The 16,317-nt window shown below is 55.7% G+C and overlaps 5 protein-coding genes across 5 annotated transcripts in view; 2 read left to right on the top strand and 3 right to left on the bottom strand.

Moving 5' to 3' along the window:
- Positions 1-26: 26 nt before the first annotated feature.
- Positions 27-5,375, bottom strand: PTSG_01592 (uncharacterized protein; the record flags this gene model as incomplete). The annotated part of the gene is made up of 15 exons (XM_004997517.1): positions 27-113; positions 275-310; positions 539-701; positions 875-952; positions 1,166-1,260; positions 1,583-1,676; positions 1,812-1,846; positions 2,049-2,297; positions 2,579-2,659; positions 2,832-2,883; positions 3,576-3,644; positions 3,895-3,953; positions 4,106-4,210; positions 4,520-4,992; positions 5,260-5,375. Coding segments are annotated over 15 exons (1,792 nt in total), but the record flags the coding sequence as incomplete, so codon positions are not given.
- Positions 5,376-5,815: 440 nt separating this feature from the next.
- PTSG_11759 (uncharacterized protein) lies at positions 5,816-6,595 on the bottom strand (the record flags this gene model as incomplete). Its single annotated transcript, XM_004997516.1, has 4 exons — positions 5,816-5,868; positions 6,138-6,219; positions 6,350-6,366; positions 6,490-6,595. 4 exons carry the CDS (start codon positions 6,593-6,595, stop codon positions 5,816-5,818), a joined length of 258 nt encoding a protein of 85 aa, XP_004997573.1.
- A 135-nt stretch (positions 6,596-6,730) lies between these two features.
- Positions 6,731-10,774, top strand: PTSG_01591 (uncharacterized protein). Its single transcript, XM_004997515.1, has 14 exons — positions 6,731-6,962; positions 7,195-7,219; positions 7,330-7,387; positions 7,505-7,570; positions 7,854-7,987; positions 8,138-8,184; positions 8,410-8,515; positions 8,661-8,693; positions 8,878-8,973; positions 9,215-9,322; positions 9,547-9,585; positions 9,827-9,880; positions 10,185-10,268; positions 10,490-10,774. The coding sequence occupies exons 1-14, from the start codon at positions 6,874-6,876 to the stop codon at positions 10,625-10,627; spliced, it is 1,077 nt and encodes a 358-aa protein (XP_004997572.1). The 5' UTR covers positions 6,731-6,873; the 3' UTR covers positions 10,628-10,774.
- A 302-nt stretch (positions 10,775-11,076) lies between these two features.
- PTSG_01590 (uncharacterized protein) lies at positions 11,077-14,002 on the top strand (the record flags this gene model as incomplete). Its single annotated transcript, XM_004997514.1, has 3 exons — positions 11,077-11,158; positions 11,402-11,570; positions 11,950-14,002. The coding sequence occupies 3 exons, from the start codon at positions 11,077-11,079 to the stop codon at positions 14,000-14,002; spliced, it is 2,304 nt and encodes a 767-aa protein (XP_004997571.1).
- A 795-nt stretch (positions 14,003-14,797) lies between these two features.
- Positions 14,798-16,317, bottom strand: part of PTSG_01589 (uncharacterized protein) — a 3,601-nt gene continuing 2,081 nt past the window's right edge. Inside the window, exons 4-6 of the mRNA XM_004997513.1 lie at positions 16,201-16,306; positions 15,800-15,921; positions 14,798-15,619 (exon numbers count right to left, since the gene is read on the bottom strand). Coding sequence (XP_004997570.1) covers positions 15,164-15,619; positions 15,800-15,921; positions 16,201-16,306 — 684 coding nt within the window. The 3' untranslated portion in view covers positions 14,798-15,163. The remainder of the gene's footprint in view (positions 15,620-15,799; positions 15,922-16,200; positions 16,307-16,317) is intronic.

Here is a 16,317-nt window from a genome sequence, read left to right as displayed (position 1 = left end):
CGCGCGCGTATCAGTGAGCTGGTTCGTTACAGCAGCTTTCCCGCCACTTTGAGTGTTTTCATCCGTTCTACGAGCTGGCAGAACTCGTCACGCGTCAGAGCAAACGTCCCGTCCTGCCGTCACACCACAACAGTGACATGGGGTAAACGGTAGTGTGAGGGATGCACATGATTGCAAGAGTGTGTCGCGCACAAGACAAGACTTCATTGTTCACAACAACGCGTGCTCCTTCTCCTTATGTACCCGTAACACATGCTTTCAAGCTTTTTCTGACCTCATCAATGATGCCCAGGAGCGGCAGCAGTTTCGCCTGCAAGACATCAACAGAACGGCAGAGCCACCGTGGATGAGGGGAACCGCACCAAGCGTAAGGTCTCATGCTCGTGTTCACACGAAATTTCCGCTCGCAACACCAAGGCACTGTGAGCGACTGCTACATCATCTGCAACTCAGCCCACCACCAACAGTAGAACAGTTACACCCCACCCCACATAACAGCAGCGCACAAGCGCCATTCCACCTCCACTCGCGCACTCACGCGTGGGAATGGGTGCAGTTTTGTCTTGTTGAAGACGTCAAGCATCTGCTTGACAGTGACCTCGCCCGTGTTGTCGTCATCTGCACGCTCGAAGAGAGCGGACGGCTCGGCTTCCATAAAGTCGATGAGGGATTTGCGGAACACAATGCGCTCTTGTCGCAGCCTGTCGCCGGTATCGTTATGGTTGGACAAGAGGGCGCGTGCCAACGAGAAGAAGAGAGCATGCATGAGAGAGGTGATGTGTTTCTGCACGCATGAGAGAAGAAATGAAGAGCGGTACACATACAAAGGCATCGTCATGCACACAACGCGTGAAACTACAACACATGCAAGTACCGTTCTTGCTCAATCTGTTTCTCGGCCTCTAGCTGCTCCCTGCGCTCCTTTTCGCGTTCGCGCGCCAACGCTTGTTCCCTGCAGGCAAACCAAAGGCAGAAGCGCAAAACAAAACGCGTGTGACGACGAGAAAGGCACGCAGAGGCGGTGGCGATGGTGTCATTGGAACGTCAGAAGAGTCATGGACAAGGAGGTTTCGTGTCGAACGATGATTGCGGAAAGATGCATGTTCAGCCGAAAGCTTGGATGTCCGCCCCAGCAAAGAAGTATTGACGGATACAAGCACCAGACCTGATTCTGCGCGCAAGTTCCTCCCGTTCTTTCGCTGCTTGCTCTTCCTTGATGCGCTGTTTCTCGCGCAGTCGCGCCTCGTACTGGCGGCGTGCCTGCAAGCAACAAAATTAGCAAACAAGCGTCACTGTCAGATGTGTTCAAACACAAGAGCATCAACAGAGAGAAAGGGAGAGGGGAGAGAGGGGAGAGAGGGGAGAGAGGGGAGAGAGGGGAGAGAGGGGAGAGAGGGGAGAGAGGGGAGAGAGGGAAGAGAGGGGAGAGAGGGGAGAGAGGGGAGAGAGGGGAGGTGCGCAAACACACACACACACACACACACACGCACACACACACACGCGCGCACACACACACGCACACACACGCACACACACACACGCACACACACGCACACACACACACGCACACACATACACGCACCTCTTCTTGCTCGCGTTTCTGTTGCTGTCGCTCTGCTTCACGCCTTGCTTCTTCCTCTGCCTGTTTGCGCTGAGCAGCCAGCATCTCTTGCTCCCTGCAGAGCGAAGGCAAGAGATGAACACGTGGTGGATGAGGGTTGTGCGCGTTGTCTTGCAAACGCATCTGCATGTGAATTCCACTGTGCATGAGTGGGGCTACAATGTACTGTTATTGCCATCATGAAGCATACCTTGCCGCCTCCATCTTGGCTCTCTCAAGTGCCTCCTGTCATTGTTGACAGTAACAGCGTGTAAGCGTGTTGCAATTGCGATCACTTCGTGATGAGATGGTGACGGCTTCAACCAGGGAGCAACCGGACGGGCGCAATCAAGCAAACATAATACACATGAGACGCATGAGGCTCATGAGATACACACACACATGCGCACGCGCACACACACACACACACATACACGCATGCGCTGACCTGCTTCTGTTTCTCGCGGTACTGCCGTCGCATTTCTGCTTCCTTTGCGCGAAGCTGGCGCACCTGCTCCAGCCTCTCTGCCTCCTCCCTGTCTGCCTTCTCCTGCGCCGCCCTCAGTTGGCGCTGCTCCTCGCGCTCGCGTGCCATCTGTTCCTGGAATGCCTGCCTGCGTGCTCGCTCCTTCTCCGCCGCTGCCGCCTGCTGCTGCTCTATTTCCTGCTTGCGCGCCTGAATCGTGCTCAGCTTCTCCTGTGGACGAAAGGAGCGAGGGGCGTGGAGGGGAGATGGACGTGGTGGGCTCGGTGTTGGTGCAAGCAAAATGCACCGAAGGTCACGTGCGATGCAAGACACACATGGAACGGGAGCGACAGATGAATGCACAATTCACACACACACACACACACACACACACACACACACACACACACACACACACACACACACACACACACACACACACATACACACACATACACACACATGCAGATGGACAGAGGCGAATACACACGCACGCGCGTGTGACAACGGACTTGTTTCAGTTGAGCCTGCGCGGCCTGAAGGGACTGTTGAACTTGCTGCTTCTCGCGTTGGACCTTCTTCTTGATTTGCTCCTGGAGGGAGACACGAGAGGGGGGGGGGCAGAGCAACCAAGTACATGTGACCTGATGTGGTTACACTCAACAACACACAAAGATTGTAACGTTACACTACACAACACAACACAACACAACACAACACAACACGGATGTGCAAGCAAGCATGGAAGCAAGCTCAGCCGTGCACCTGTTCTGAGAGGCGTTTGGTACGCTGCTGCTCCTTCTTCGCCAGAATCTCCCTGAAGCCCATAGCATTGAGAACAGTGCACGTGTGCATTGATGTGAGTTTGCCCGTGCATTTGGAACGTCGCGCCAACAGTTGCATTGGCATCAACGCACACTTCGACCACGCACCGTTTTCTCTCTCGTGCCTTCTCCACCGTTTCCTTCTTCTGTTCGTGGATCACCTGATGTGACAAGGAAGTAATTGGCAGCGTGAGCAATGGTCGTAAAGTCTCCACAGCAGAGCGAACGGTAGTGGTGGTGGTGCAACAAACAACACAGCAAGCGTGTGCACAGCAGCAGGCAAGGTGTTGGAACACGGCTGGACTAAGGTCGACACGTACTACTTCTGCCAGTGCGCGTTCTATCTTCGTTTGCTGGCTGCATTTCCGCACACGCTGCTCACTGTCAAAGTAAACGCAAACACACAGGGTAAACTTTGGCTTGCCTGCAAGCAAAAAGAGAACTGCCGCACAGCGCGCAAGACAAGGCATGCAACACACAGCATTGCCAGCAAAGCAATCGGCCAGCTCAAAGTGACCCCAACAATATGGCAATCAAGCAATCAGCGACCCCAACACACACACATACACACACACACACACACACACACACACACACACACACACACACACACACACGCACACGCACACGCACACACAGACGCACACACACACACACACGCACACGCACACACAGACGCACATACCGGCGCTGTTTGATCTTCTCTTTGAGCTGAACGGATTCGCGACGGCGCTCCTCAACACTCGCTTTTGCCCTGTATTACAACAAGGCAAGAGCAGTGGTGTTGGAAGTTGTGGTGAGTGCCGGGCAGACCCCATGCTACAAGCAACAGCAGGGCAACAGATGGAGACATCGAATCATTTGTTCTCACTTTGTTTGGAAGGTTTCCTCGCGTTCCTTCTGTGCCTGTAGGGCGAGCCGCATCGCCTGCAGTGAAGCGTGCTAGGTGGTGAGCTGTCCAGCTGAGCCAACAAGCGCATGGCACGTAATTGCAGGCATGTCACCCTCTCACCAGTTCCTCGTCCCGGCGTTTCTCAGCAGCACGCTCCTCCGCAAGCTTTGCCTGCAAGCATGACCGTCACGGTAACAGGAGCAACATGAGGGGCGGCATGGTTCATGCTTTTGCGTAGGGTCAGAAGTAACGTAACTAGTACAGACAACAGAACACGCACACACACACATACATACTCACACACACATGTATGAAGAACGAACCTGGGCCTCTCTGGACTTGCGATGGATGTCTTCGAGGGCTGCCCGCTGCTTCTTCAGCCGTTTGATCTCTCGGTGGCGATCCAGCTCTCGTTGCGTCGGGCCGTACTGCACACAGGATGGGGCGTGCAATGCCGCCAACGTGAGATGTTGGGTGTGGACAGAGTGGCAGCAGTTGTGGACAGAGTGGCAGCAGTTGTGGACAGAGTGGCAGCAGTTGTGGACAGAGTGGCAGCAGTTGTGGACAGAGTGGCAGTTGTGCACGCAGACACACGCTGCACACACACACACACACACACACACACACACACACACACACACACACACACACACACACACACACACACACACACACACACACACACACACACACACACACACACACACACACACACACACACACACACACACACACACCATGAGTGCGTCCTGGGTGTAGCGGCGACTGGGCATGCTGAGGATGGCGACCTGTGTGTGCGACGCATTGAGGTGTGGCTCCAGGAAGCTGAGGGGAATCACCTCGCCCCAGCGAAGCGGCATGTCATCGCCATCGCCAAACCCCGTGAGCCCGCTCACGTTCTGCCCGTGTTCGCTCGATAGCAGATGTGTGAGCGCCTTTGTGACGTTGGGGGCAAGGGACGCGTGCAGCGGGACCTTGTAGCTGGGAAACGATGCGTTGTGCAGGTCCTGGCCGATGAGGGCATACCCGCTGCCGTTGGTGTTCCGGTACAAGAGGAAGTTCGTGTCGTCCGCCAGCCCGTGTGGCGTTGTCATGAAGACGACGTCAACACTGAGGTCTTGCAGCCATGCCCCCACCCTCTTGGCCGCGTTGTGCAGCTCCAGTGACCCGTTCCTGTTGTGCACCAGCGACGGATCATACACAAAGTCGCCTGCGTGCGTGGGTGGATTGGAAGTGGTTGAAGGAAGCGGGGGTGTTGAGGAAGAGCGGGAGGGGGGAGGTGGTGGAGTAAGGGCAGAGGAACGCAGGCACAGAGAAGCACACGCAGACACAGAGTAGAAGACACACAGACACAGACAGACAGACAGACAGACAGATACACGCATGCACACTCACACACACAGATACGCTCACACATACACAAACACACACGCACACAGATACGCTCACACATACACACATACACACGCACACATACCATGGGGCAGCACTGCTGCGCCGGCCAAGACAGCCTGGGCCTGGTTGGCATTCAAACAGCAGATGGTCACTGAGACCAGCAGCATGTGCACTCCCACAGATGGTAGCAAGCTCATGGTTTGTTGTTGTTTCGTTTAATGGCGGTGATGACGGTGGAGCGAGATGGCAACACGAGGGGCACGCACACAAGCACACATGTGAGCCAACCACACTTCTTGGTGGCTGGTCTCAAAGGGGCCCATGAAGCAAGCGACGAGGAGAGTCCTCATGTTGGCCATAGAGAAAGGAGGTGCGGTTGCATGTACGGATGGTGTGGCAGTGGAAAGCCGTGCAGACAGTGGCTTCACTACAGGCTTCAGTCCGAAACAAGCGCGGAAAGGAACAAGCAAGCAAGCAAGCAAGCAAGCAAGTCAACACACAACAGCAGGGCCACCACCACGCAGGTGCATGGGGGGTCATGAGAGGGAAAGAGCAAGGGAAGCGATGCACGGGGAGCAAAGATGGATCAAAACGAGGGTTGAGGAGAGGGTGCAATCGCACATGCTGGGAGCAGCGGCTTAGTTTGTTGCGGCACCAAGGCAGCAGCACAGAAGTGAAGCAAGGGCGATGCCTGTGGGAGGGGGGGGGGGAAGCGAGGCCAAGCAACGGTGTGTGTGTGTGTGTGTGTGTGTGTGTGAGTGTGAGTGTGAGTGTGAGTGTGTGTGTGTGTGTGTGTGTGTGTGTGTGTGAGTGTGTGTGTGTGAGTGGGGGAGTTACAGACACAATGGAGGAACGAAGCGAGAAGCAGACACAATGGAGGCACAGAAGCGAGGTGCAAAACGAACACACAACGAGAATAATCGGATGTTCGCGACAACAACATGTGAAACAAGAACATACCGCAGCAGAGATCCTCCTCAGCGCGTGGGTTGCGCTCCACATACACGGTTTCCTGTGCGCGAGGCTGGTACACGACCGTCTCCTGCAATGAATGTCAACAACACAGTGGCAGGAGTGGAAGCAAATAAGAGTATATTTGAGGATTGGCGAAAGAAGCTGCTGCCTGCACAAGCACATGCGCATGTCGCTGGAGAAATGCATCGCGTGCTTACCTCGACGACGTACGGGCCTGGGCGGTGGTGGTGATGGTGGTGGTGTTTGGGGAACACGGGAGTTGGGTGGTGGGCATGGTGGTGGTGGTGCTTATGCCCGTGGTGGTGGTGGTTGTGGCCGCCATGGTGGTGGTGGTGACCGCCGCCGTGGTGCTTGTGTCCACCATGGTGATGATGGCCTCCGTGGCCATGATGATGGTGGTGGCCTCCGTGGCCGTGGTTGTGCATGCGCTGGTAGCCACTCATCTTCGCTCCGTGGTAGTGTTGGGGTGCTGCTGGTGCGTGTGCGTCGTGTGGGGAAATGAGCAGCTGTCGCTTGTTGTGTTTGGAGAGAGAGTGCGCGTGGGAAGACAGGCGAAGGAGCTGATGAGTCATCTCGTCGTGCCGAGGCGACTGAAGTCAGTCTTGGCCAAGGCAGCAGCAACGGACAAACACACTTCGCTGGGTTGTGAGGCCACCCCACTCCACTCCACCATCTCATCGATCCACCCTCGCATGCACACCACTCTACCATCTCATCGATCATGACCACGAAGAGTGACAAGTCCCCCGCGAAACCGGCGGCGCCGGAGCCGTGGAGGGACCACGAAGTGCGATTCGACTCCATCGCAACGTGAGCCACCTGCCGTTCATGCCTGTGTATGTATGTGTGTGTGTGTGTGTGTGTGTGTGGTGTGCTTGTGTGTGTGTGTGTGTGCCCGTGACTTGTGCTTCAGTTGGTTGTGGTGTTGCTCACTCTTGCCACTATGCCCCTGTGTGCCTGTGTGCTTGTGTGCTTGTGTGCTTGTGTGCCTGTGTGCTTGTGTGCCTGTGTGCTTGTGTGCCTGTGTGTTCGTCTTTGACAGCCACATGCAGCCCGGCCCAGGCGAGGTGCGTGCGTGTGCGTGTTTTCGGCTGCGAACTTGCTTGCATATGTGTGTGTGTGATGCTGCGACGCCGTATGCTGTTCTCATGTCACGTCACCATTCTTTCCTGGACAGGTCATCATCGACTCGCTCAGCAATGTCGAGGACACACAGGGCAACAACGGCGTTAGAGGTCAGCCACTGTGCATTGGAACTATGTGTCTGGGCATGTTTGTTGAGGTGCTACGTGTCGCTTTGTGTGCAATGTTCACACGCGTGTGCACGACCTTGCCCTTGCACGCTGTCACAGGGAAGCTGGTGGTGACGAACCTGCGCATCATGTGGCACGCCATCAAGAAGCCGTCCGTCAACCTGTGTACGTTCACGATATGTGTGTGTGTGTGTGTGTGTGTGCGTGTATGTGTGTGTGCGAGTGTGTGCGTGCATGTGTATACGTGTGTATGTACGTGTGTGTATGTGTGTGTATGTGTGTACGTGTGATAACTGACAACTGACACCAGCACATCTTGGGACAACAGCAGCTCACTCACAAGACGCTTTTGTTTGGTGTGCCTGCATCCCCTTGTGATTCTCATCGTATCGCTTCGCCCTCTCTTCCCTCCTCCTTCTCTTCCCTCTTCCCTCCTTTCCTTGTGCAGCGATTGGGCTGTTCTGCATCTCGCAGATCTCCGTGAAGATGGTTGAGTCGAAACTCAAGGGCGGGCGAACACAAGCACTCACACTCGTCTGCAAGTTCAAGAAAATGCGCTTCTCCTTTGTCTTCACGTACCTGGTGCGCAAATCCTCTTGCTGCTGTTGTGTGTGTGTGTGTGTGTGTGTGTGTGTGTGTGTGTGTGTGTGTGTGTGTGTGGTTGTATGTGTGCGTGTGTTGCTGTTGCTGGAGATGGTGACGTACTTATTGTCTTCATTTGCGTTTCATCAGGTGCCATCATCGCCTCGCCTCTTCACCATCATTCAAGCCGTGCACAGGTGAAGTTGTGCCGGTTCAAGTGTGTGTGTGTGTGTGTGTGTGTATGTGTGTTTGTTTGCAAGTGTTTGTTTGCAAGTGTATGCGTGTGAACGTGTTGTTTGTGGTGACAACGTCTGCATTATACTTCAGCCATCAGCTGCCACTTCTGCTTGCGTCTTTGTTGCCATACACGCACACACACGCGCGCGCGCACGCACAATCACCCCTCGCTTCAAAATTTTCAGGGCGTACGACTCGACGCGTCTGTATCGGGAGGTGGTGGTCCGATCCTCCACTCTCGTCAGTGACGACCGCGTCGCTGTCCTTCCAGACGAAGAAATCTTCGACACAGTACGCAATCCATCGCAGTGGCGTTGTTCATGGGTCGTGGCGTTGCTTTGAGTTGTGTGTTCTTTGTCATCGCTTGTTGTCTTGTTTCCTCATCTCTCAATCTTCACTCATGCGTTGCCTGCGTGCACACGCGCTCACATGACAGCTCGACGGCGTGTGGAACCTCTCAGGCGACAAGGTGGGATGCAATGCTGACATGTTTGCGGTGCTTATTGCACGCACACATGCGGAGAGCAACTCGTGCATGTGCTTGTGAAATTGTTCAGAGCACACACACACACATAATCATCATCCTCATCATCATAATCATCATCCTCATCATCATCATCATCATCCTCATCATCATCATCATTGCTGCTTAGGGGGAGCTTGGGACGATGGTGGTGTCCAACATTCGCTGCATCTGGTATTCAGACCTCGATCCACGCTTCAACGTCACCATCCCATATTGCATGATGGTACGATCCTGCGTGTGTGTGTGTCTGTGTCTGTGTGTGTGTGTGTGTGTGTGTGTGTGTGTGTGTGTGTGTGTGTGTGTGTGTGTGTGTGTGTGTGTGTGTGTGTGTGTGTGTGTGTGTGTGTGTGTGTGAACTGAACCCTTTCCCTCATGAGCAGCCCCCTCTCTTGTCTGTCTGTCCATCCCGCTCCACCCCCTCATCCAATGCACCATCACCCGCCACCATCACGTGTCACACGCAGTCCCGCATCGCCATCCGCAACTCCAAGTTTGGCAAAGCGCTTGTGGTCAAGACGGCCAAGGCGGCGCGCTCCCTCACCATTGGATTTCGCATCGACCCCGCAGACAGGGTGGGACAGTTTGCTGCCTTGGGTGGCGATGTGACCTGTGGTTGCCGTGTGTGTGTGTGTGTGTGTGTGTGTGTGTGTGTGTGTGTGTGTATGTGTGTGTGTGTGTGTGTGTGTGTGTGTGTGTGTGTGTGTGTGTGTCGTGTATTCTTCGCTTCATTCCTGTGTCTGATGCCATCACACATACACACGCACACACAACGTGTCCAATGTGCTTCTGCCTCCAGCTGCAACGTGTCGCACAGAAGATGGAGCGACTGCACAGGGTACGATGTAGCAGATGCACCCGTGTGCACGTGCGCATGGGAGAATTAGTCCTGCCACAGTTGTGGCGTGCCAGCGTGTATGTGCGCGTTTTTTTGTGTTGTGTAGGTTGTTTAGGCTGTGGCTTTCCTTTTCTCTTTGGTTCCTTCTGTGTGTGTACATGCACGCATGTGCTCTGTATGCTGACACCTGTGTGCACATGCTTGCATGGGGCCTGCCCGCTGTATCCGCCTTGTGCCACAGGTGTACCACGCTAGCCCCATTTACGGCGTGCACGTGGACGTGGAGACAGCAGAGGTACGCGGCACTGTTGATGTTGCTGTGGGGTTGAGTGTCTTCGTCGAGCGAAGCTTTGCTGTACGCCTGCCACACAGACATGTGCACGGCACACAGATGACGTGTAGATAACACGTAAACGGCACGTGAATGGCACGGGACGTACATGTGCGCTCGTTGGCGTGCACACACACACACACACACACACACACACACACACACACACACACACACACACACACACACACACACACACACACACACACACACACACACACACACACACACACACACACACACGCACGCACACACATGTGCACCACAGGGCGAGGGCGAGGGCGCCGGCGAGATGGAGACGGAGGACGACGATATCGAAATCATTCAGCGCGATGACTTTGACGTCCTGGCCGTACGTTTCACGGCGGCCTGCACTTGCGTGTGTGTGCTGTGTGTATGTGGGTTTGCTGTGTGAATATGTATGTATGTGTGTGTCAGCTACACGGACGTCTCACTCAAGCACACACGCACACACACGCACACGCACACATACACACACACACACGCACACACACACACAAACACACGCACACACACGCGCACACACACACACACACACACTTCCGCGTGCAGGCGTATGCGAATGGGCGGTTGGGTCAAGAGGCAAGCGAGGACAACAAGATGCCCGTGTACAGCGAGGAGCTTGGGTTGGCCATCGAGCCACTGCTTCCAGGTTTCACCTTGGACGCGCTGGCGAACATTGCGTGTTGAAACAATGAGATGTGGTTGCTTCCCTCCCTTTCTTTGATCCCTTGCATGTCCCCCTTGTGTGTGTTTTCTATGCTTTTTATATGCGCAGCCAGTGTTGGGGTGTTTCATGTTGTTACTCGAAATCAATGCACGCGATATCACGGTGTAACGTGCTTTCTTTTGCATCCTACACCAACGTCGTGCACGCACGCGCACGCATACAGAGAGAGATAGACAGATGCAGACACACACACACACACACACACACACACACACACACACACACACACACACACACACACACACACACACACACACACACAAGCACAAGCACACACACACAAGCACAAGCACACAGACACACACACACACACACACAAGTACATACGATGGTTATGGAAGATTTTGCTTAATTTTCGGTGCAACGTGCTCCTGCAGTCAAAGGCGACGATGATGCACGCAACGCGAAGATGTTGCAGGGGCAGCAGCAGCAGCAGCATACACACCTGCAGGAACCCACGCCTACACGGCGGGCACATGGCACAGGCACTGGTGTGGCGTGCGTCTGGGCGTGATGCTGGTCGCAGTGCTCGTACAGAAGCGCGCGCGCTGTCTTCCTCGTTATCAACCTCTTCAGCCACTGCAGCAAGAAGGATACCGACATCACAACCACAACCACCAACACCAGCAGCACACAACAACTGCGCTGACGATATGCAACTAGCGGAGTTGGGAACCGCGTTGGAACGCCGCCAATCACTGTCTCAACCACTGTCACACCATTCGTCCTGGCAGCGGTGTTCGTTGCCGAGGCGGCGGCCGCGCACGCACTTGGCGTCGTTATTGTTCGAATCAGCCTCGCCAGCGCCAACATGCTGTGCGAGGTGCGAGCAACAGCAGCGCAGGAGCATGTCGTCGTCAGCAGCAAGAAGGCTGCTGACTACCTCCTTCCCCACATCACGAGGTTCATTGCAATTATTATTGCCATCAACACAGGTGTCGCTTGCACTGCGTCATCGCCTCTTGCATGCACACACCCCTGCAGCGCATTTCCGAAACTTACACGGCGATACGTGTCCAGTGGATGGCGACGACGGGATGAACCATGATTCCCCCACGGCGCACACACCCCAATCATCCTTTGCACGCGACACGCATCGCCAGCGTCAGAAGCGCGAATCATCAATACGCAACAAGCGACAAGATGCTTTGGCCAGCGCCAGCCGCAACGACGGTCGCAGCAGCAAAAGCAGCAGTCTCAGCAACAACAACAACAACAACAACAACAGCAACAACAACAACAACAACAACAGCAACAACAACAACCACAACAACACCATCAGTGAGAGCCGCAGCGCCTCTAGCAAGAGTGCTGCGCATAACAATGGCGGCAGGAGACACAAACGGGGAAGCAGTAGGAGGCAGAATGGTGGTGGCTTGTTTGAACTTCCGGAACACATTGGCATCGCCATCACCGACGACCTGGAGCACGCGGGCGAGAACAGCCTCTTCACCAAAGCCACGCGCCATCGCTGGCTGCAGGCGGACCCGTTGGTGCTGGCACAGCGCATGCGCTCCTCGCATCCCTTTGCGATGCAGGTGACCAAGCACGTGCAGACAGCCATAACCGAACACGACATCACGCCCGTGGACGCGTGCCACATGATGAACGTGCTGGGCCAGGCTGGTCGCGGTCGCCTCGCCCTCAAGGTGTGGCAGCACATCACCGTCGGTCGCAGCAAGCGCGACATTCACCCCGACCTGTACTGCGTTGCCCTGCGCGCGTGTGCACTAAGCGGGCTCCTGCGGGATGCGGAGGACATTTTCGCATCTGCACTCGCCTTTGTTGACGCCATCAGCGCGCAGCAACACGCGACCACAAGCAGTGACTCGCCCGTGTTTAACACGAGTTGCAACAACGCTGCGTCCTTGTCATCACCGACCTCACTGCTGCGACCGCAGAGCAACGCGTCCGAACACGCCTCAACAGCAGATTCGTGGTGGTCACCCTCCTCACCCTCCTCATCTTCATCACCGCCCCACCACCACCACCACCACCATCAGCAACACCAGCACCCCCATCATCAACAGCAGCAGCAGCACTACGATGAGCAGCCCAGTCATGACGTGACGTCCTTTGCGCCCGTGTTTGCTGCCATGCAGCTCGCCTTTGCCATGCAGGGTAACGTCAAGGAGACATATGGGGTGGTGCGTCTCATGATGGAGAAATACCACCTTCCACCGCATCGCTCGCACCGCCTGCACCTCCTCCTCGCGCACGCGCGTGCAGGGGACGTCGCCGGCGCCCAGGCGTGCTTCCACGATGTTGTTGCGCCCCACGCCAGCCGTGACGACCGTGCACACCGCTATCTGCTTGAGGCGCACGCGCAGTGCGGTGATGTGGAGGGTGCTGAGCATGTGTTCGCCAGCATCGAGGCCGCGTGCGGGTCGTTTGATGCGCGCGCCATCATCTCGCTCGTCAAGGCGTATCGCATTGCAGGCGACGCTGCGGGCGCCCATCGCGCACTGGAGCGAATCATGCGGGAGTACCGGATGAAACCGCCGGTGAAGGCGTTTACTGCCGCCATCCGCGCGCACGCGGACGCGGGGGATGTTGAGGGCGCAACGCACACCATGCGGCTGATGAAGGAGTGCGGGGTTGAGCCCGATGTGTCTGCGTTTGAGTTTCTCATCCACGCCTACCTCAACAGCGGCAACCGCGCTGAGGCAATGCGCGTGTACGAGCGCGTGTTCACACAGGACAGCCCACTGCGGCCAACGCCACTGATACACGAAGCGCTGCTGTCGCACCACATGACCGCGGGCGACGCTGTTGCGGCCGCTGCTGTGCTGCTGCGGTTCCAACTGCACAACCACTCGGCAGCGCGTGTGCTCGGTCGGCGGGAGATGTGGGAGGTGGTGGAGCAAGGGGCAGCCATCATTGCACGTGGCAGTGCTGGTGACGGTGCTGGTGGCGTCGACGATGACGATGACGATGATGGTGGTGATGGTGGTGATGGTGGTGACAGTGGTGGTGGCGATGATGATGGTTGTGATGGTAAACGTCATCGTCAGCGTGGTGTCAGTGAGGATATAGCTGGTGTTGGCGTTGAGATGCGCAGCGCACCAGCGATGAACCGAAATACGAATGCACGTGATGGTGCACCTCGTGGCAGTGATGGCGAGGATGATGATGATGGTGACGACGATGATCCGTTGGTGGTTGCGATGATGCAGCGACAACAGCAACGGATGGCGATGAAGGCGAAGGTGAAGGTTGAGCTGACGGAGGAGGAACGCCACCACGTCATGGCCATGATGCGCAACCACGCGTGGCACACGCAGCGACAAACAACAGCAGCAGGAACAGCAGGAACAGGGGCGACATCGTCGTGAGCAGCACCTGGTGCAGCTGTACATGCAAGCGATGGTGATGACTGCAAAGCAGCGACAACAGCAGCGTCACGGCTGGTGCTGTGAGTGTCAGCAGCTTGTACATACGGCTGAGGGAGGTTAATGATTGGTTGATTGGCCGATGGTTTTCTTTCATTTTTTTCATTTTTTTTGGCTGTTACATTACGAAGTGTACACCAGAGTAGAGATTGTGCGGGTGTGCTGCCTGTCTCGCGTGCTGCTGAAGGCTTTGCTTTCTGCCTCCCATGTTTTGACTTCTTCCGTTTGATTTTGATGCTTCTCTCTCCTCGTTCTGCATAAGCTAGCTCGGCTTGAATTTGTGACGTGTGATATGTGACAACACACACGCGCGTGAGCGTCCTTGGCATGAGTACATGATATGTATTGACTGGCGCAAGGAGCGTCATCGAGACAAATGAGCGTGGTTGAGACCAGGGTCACGAGGATTGTGTGTGTGTGTGTGTGTGTGTGTGTGTGTGTGTGTGTGCATGTGTGTGCATGTGGTATGAACATGGATTGGGCCACAGTGGTGTCATGATGGCGATGCTGTATTGGGTTTGCCAGTGCACACACACACGCACACGCATGTGATGCACACAGTCACAAAAGCGATAACAGCATGAGAGAAAGGAACAGCGTGTCAGGAGAAACCACATGCTACAACGGCAGCAAACGAAAGAGTCCGACATTACTCCTTCAATGGCGCGAGCGCATGCGTGCGTGTACGTGCCGATAACACACACACACACACACAGACACAGACACAGACACAGACACGCACACACACACACACACACACACACACACACGGGACGGACATGCGTGGAGCAAACCAAAGCAGCGAGCACGGAAAAACAAAGGCAACAATAACACAGGGTCAGGCAATGAAGTGAACACGCCAATGTGACGCGGGCCTGAAGCGAAAAAGGTGTACAGTGGTGTACAGCAGAGTGCGGACAAACACAGAGAGGAAACGAAACGGCACAAGGGATGGACAACCAACGCTAGGTGATGTGACAACAAAGTAGCGTTTGAATGAGCTACGCGCGAACATAAAACCCAAACCAAGCCACTGATGATCGATACGACGGCTATGCTGTGCACATCACCAAGCCCTCTCCTTCCACCACGCATTCTCTCTGCTCAGAGGTGGTTCTTGAGCGAGACAATGTCACCCTTGATGAGCTGTTGCGGCGTGGTGATGCCGAACCGTTGCGGGCACCCACTCTGCGCCACGTCCTTGCCCTTGATCTTGCCGTCAACAAGGTACTCCTTCTCGATCAGCGGCTGCGCCCACAGCAGCACCTTGTCCATGGTGGGCGTTTCCACGCCGCAGATCTCCGCAATGCCGCGCAGGACCGCAAGTCCGTGCGGCAGGTCCTCCGTCAAGTATCTAGTCCTGAAGTTAGGGTCGAGTTTGCCGTCGTCGCGCGTGATCATGGGCGCCTTGAGGCCGCGGAAGGCGTCGTTGGTGGCGAAGATGCGGTCGACGGACGAGTGGTCCGAAATGACATCGCCGTACACATCGAGCATGTACACGTCAATGGGCTGCCAGTGCGACAGGTCCGCCCCGTTGGACTTGAGCACCTCAACCGTCGCCTGTGAAACAAAGGGGAGGAGGGGAAAGAGGAAGAAGTGGGTTGGGGTGAAGTTAGGCGGTGGCGACAGTGAGTGGTGGGAAATAGTGGTCGTTGTATTGGTTGAAAGACGTAACGGTTGCTCCCGCGTTCAACAGCATCACATACACACACGCACACGCACACCACCACCACAACGTACGGCGATTTCGTCGCTCATGCCCTTGAGGACGCCGCCTGTGAACTTGTTGCAGTTCTGGTAGAAGAGGGGCGCCTCGTCCAGCGGGTTGCCGTCCCAGTCGTGCCAGATCCCGTACGACACGCCTGCAGTCACGGAGGGGTGTGTGTGTGTGTGTGCGTGTCGAGGTGAGGGGGGGGGGAGTGGTGAGGAGTGGAGGTGGATGGAGTGGGATGATGAGGTGAGGGATGGTGGGTGGTGTAGATAGCAACGGTGGCGCAGCAAGGCAAGGTATTCAAATGGTCTCCGTGCGTGCGTGTTGTTGTTGTTGTTGTTGTTGTTGTTGTTGTTGTTGTTGTTGTTGTTGTTGTTGTTGTTGTTGTTGTTGTTGTTGTTGTTGTTGGTGGTGGTGGTGTTGGCCGGACCAGGGTGGATGACAGCGTTGGTTGGCCAGAGCGTGGTCATGAGGAAGTGGCCGCGGCAGTGGAAGTCCGTGTCGTCGTGCAGACGTGTCAGCGCATCCGCCAGCCACTGGTGGGTAA

The sequence above is a fragment of the Salpingoeca rosetta genome, assembly GCF_000188695.1.
Source record: "Salpingoeca rosetta unplaced genomic scaffold supercont1.3, whole genome shotgun sequence".
Classification (NCBI taxonomy): Eukaryota; class Choanoflagellata; order Craspedida; family Salpingoecidae; genus Salpingoeca; species Salpingoeca rosetta.
Note: the sequence above shows the minus strand (reverse complement) of the source record. Positions and strands in the feature narration are given on the sequence as shown.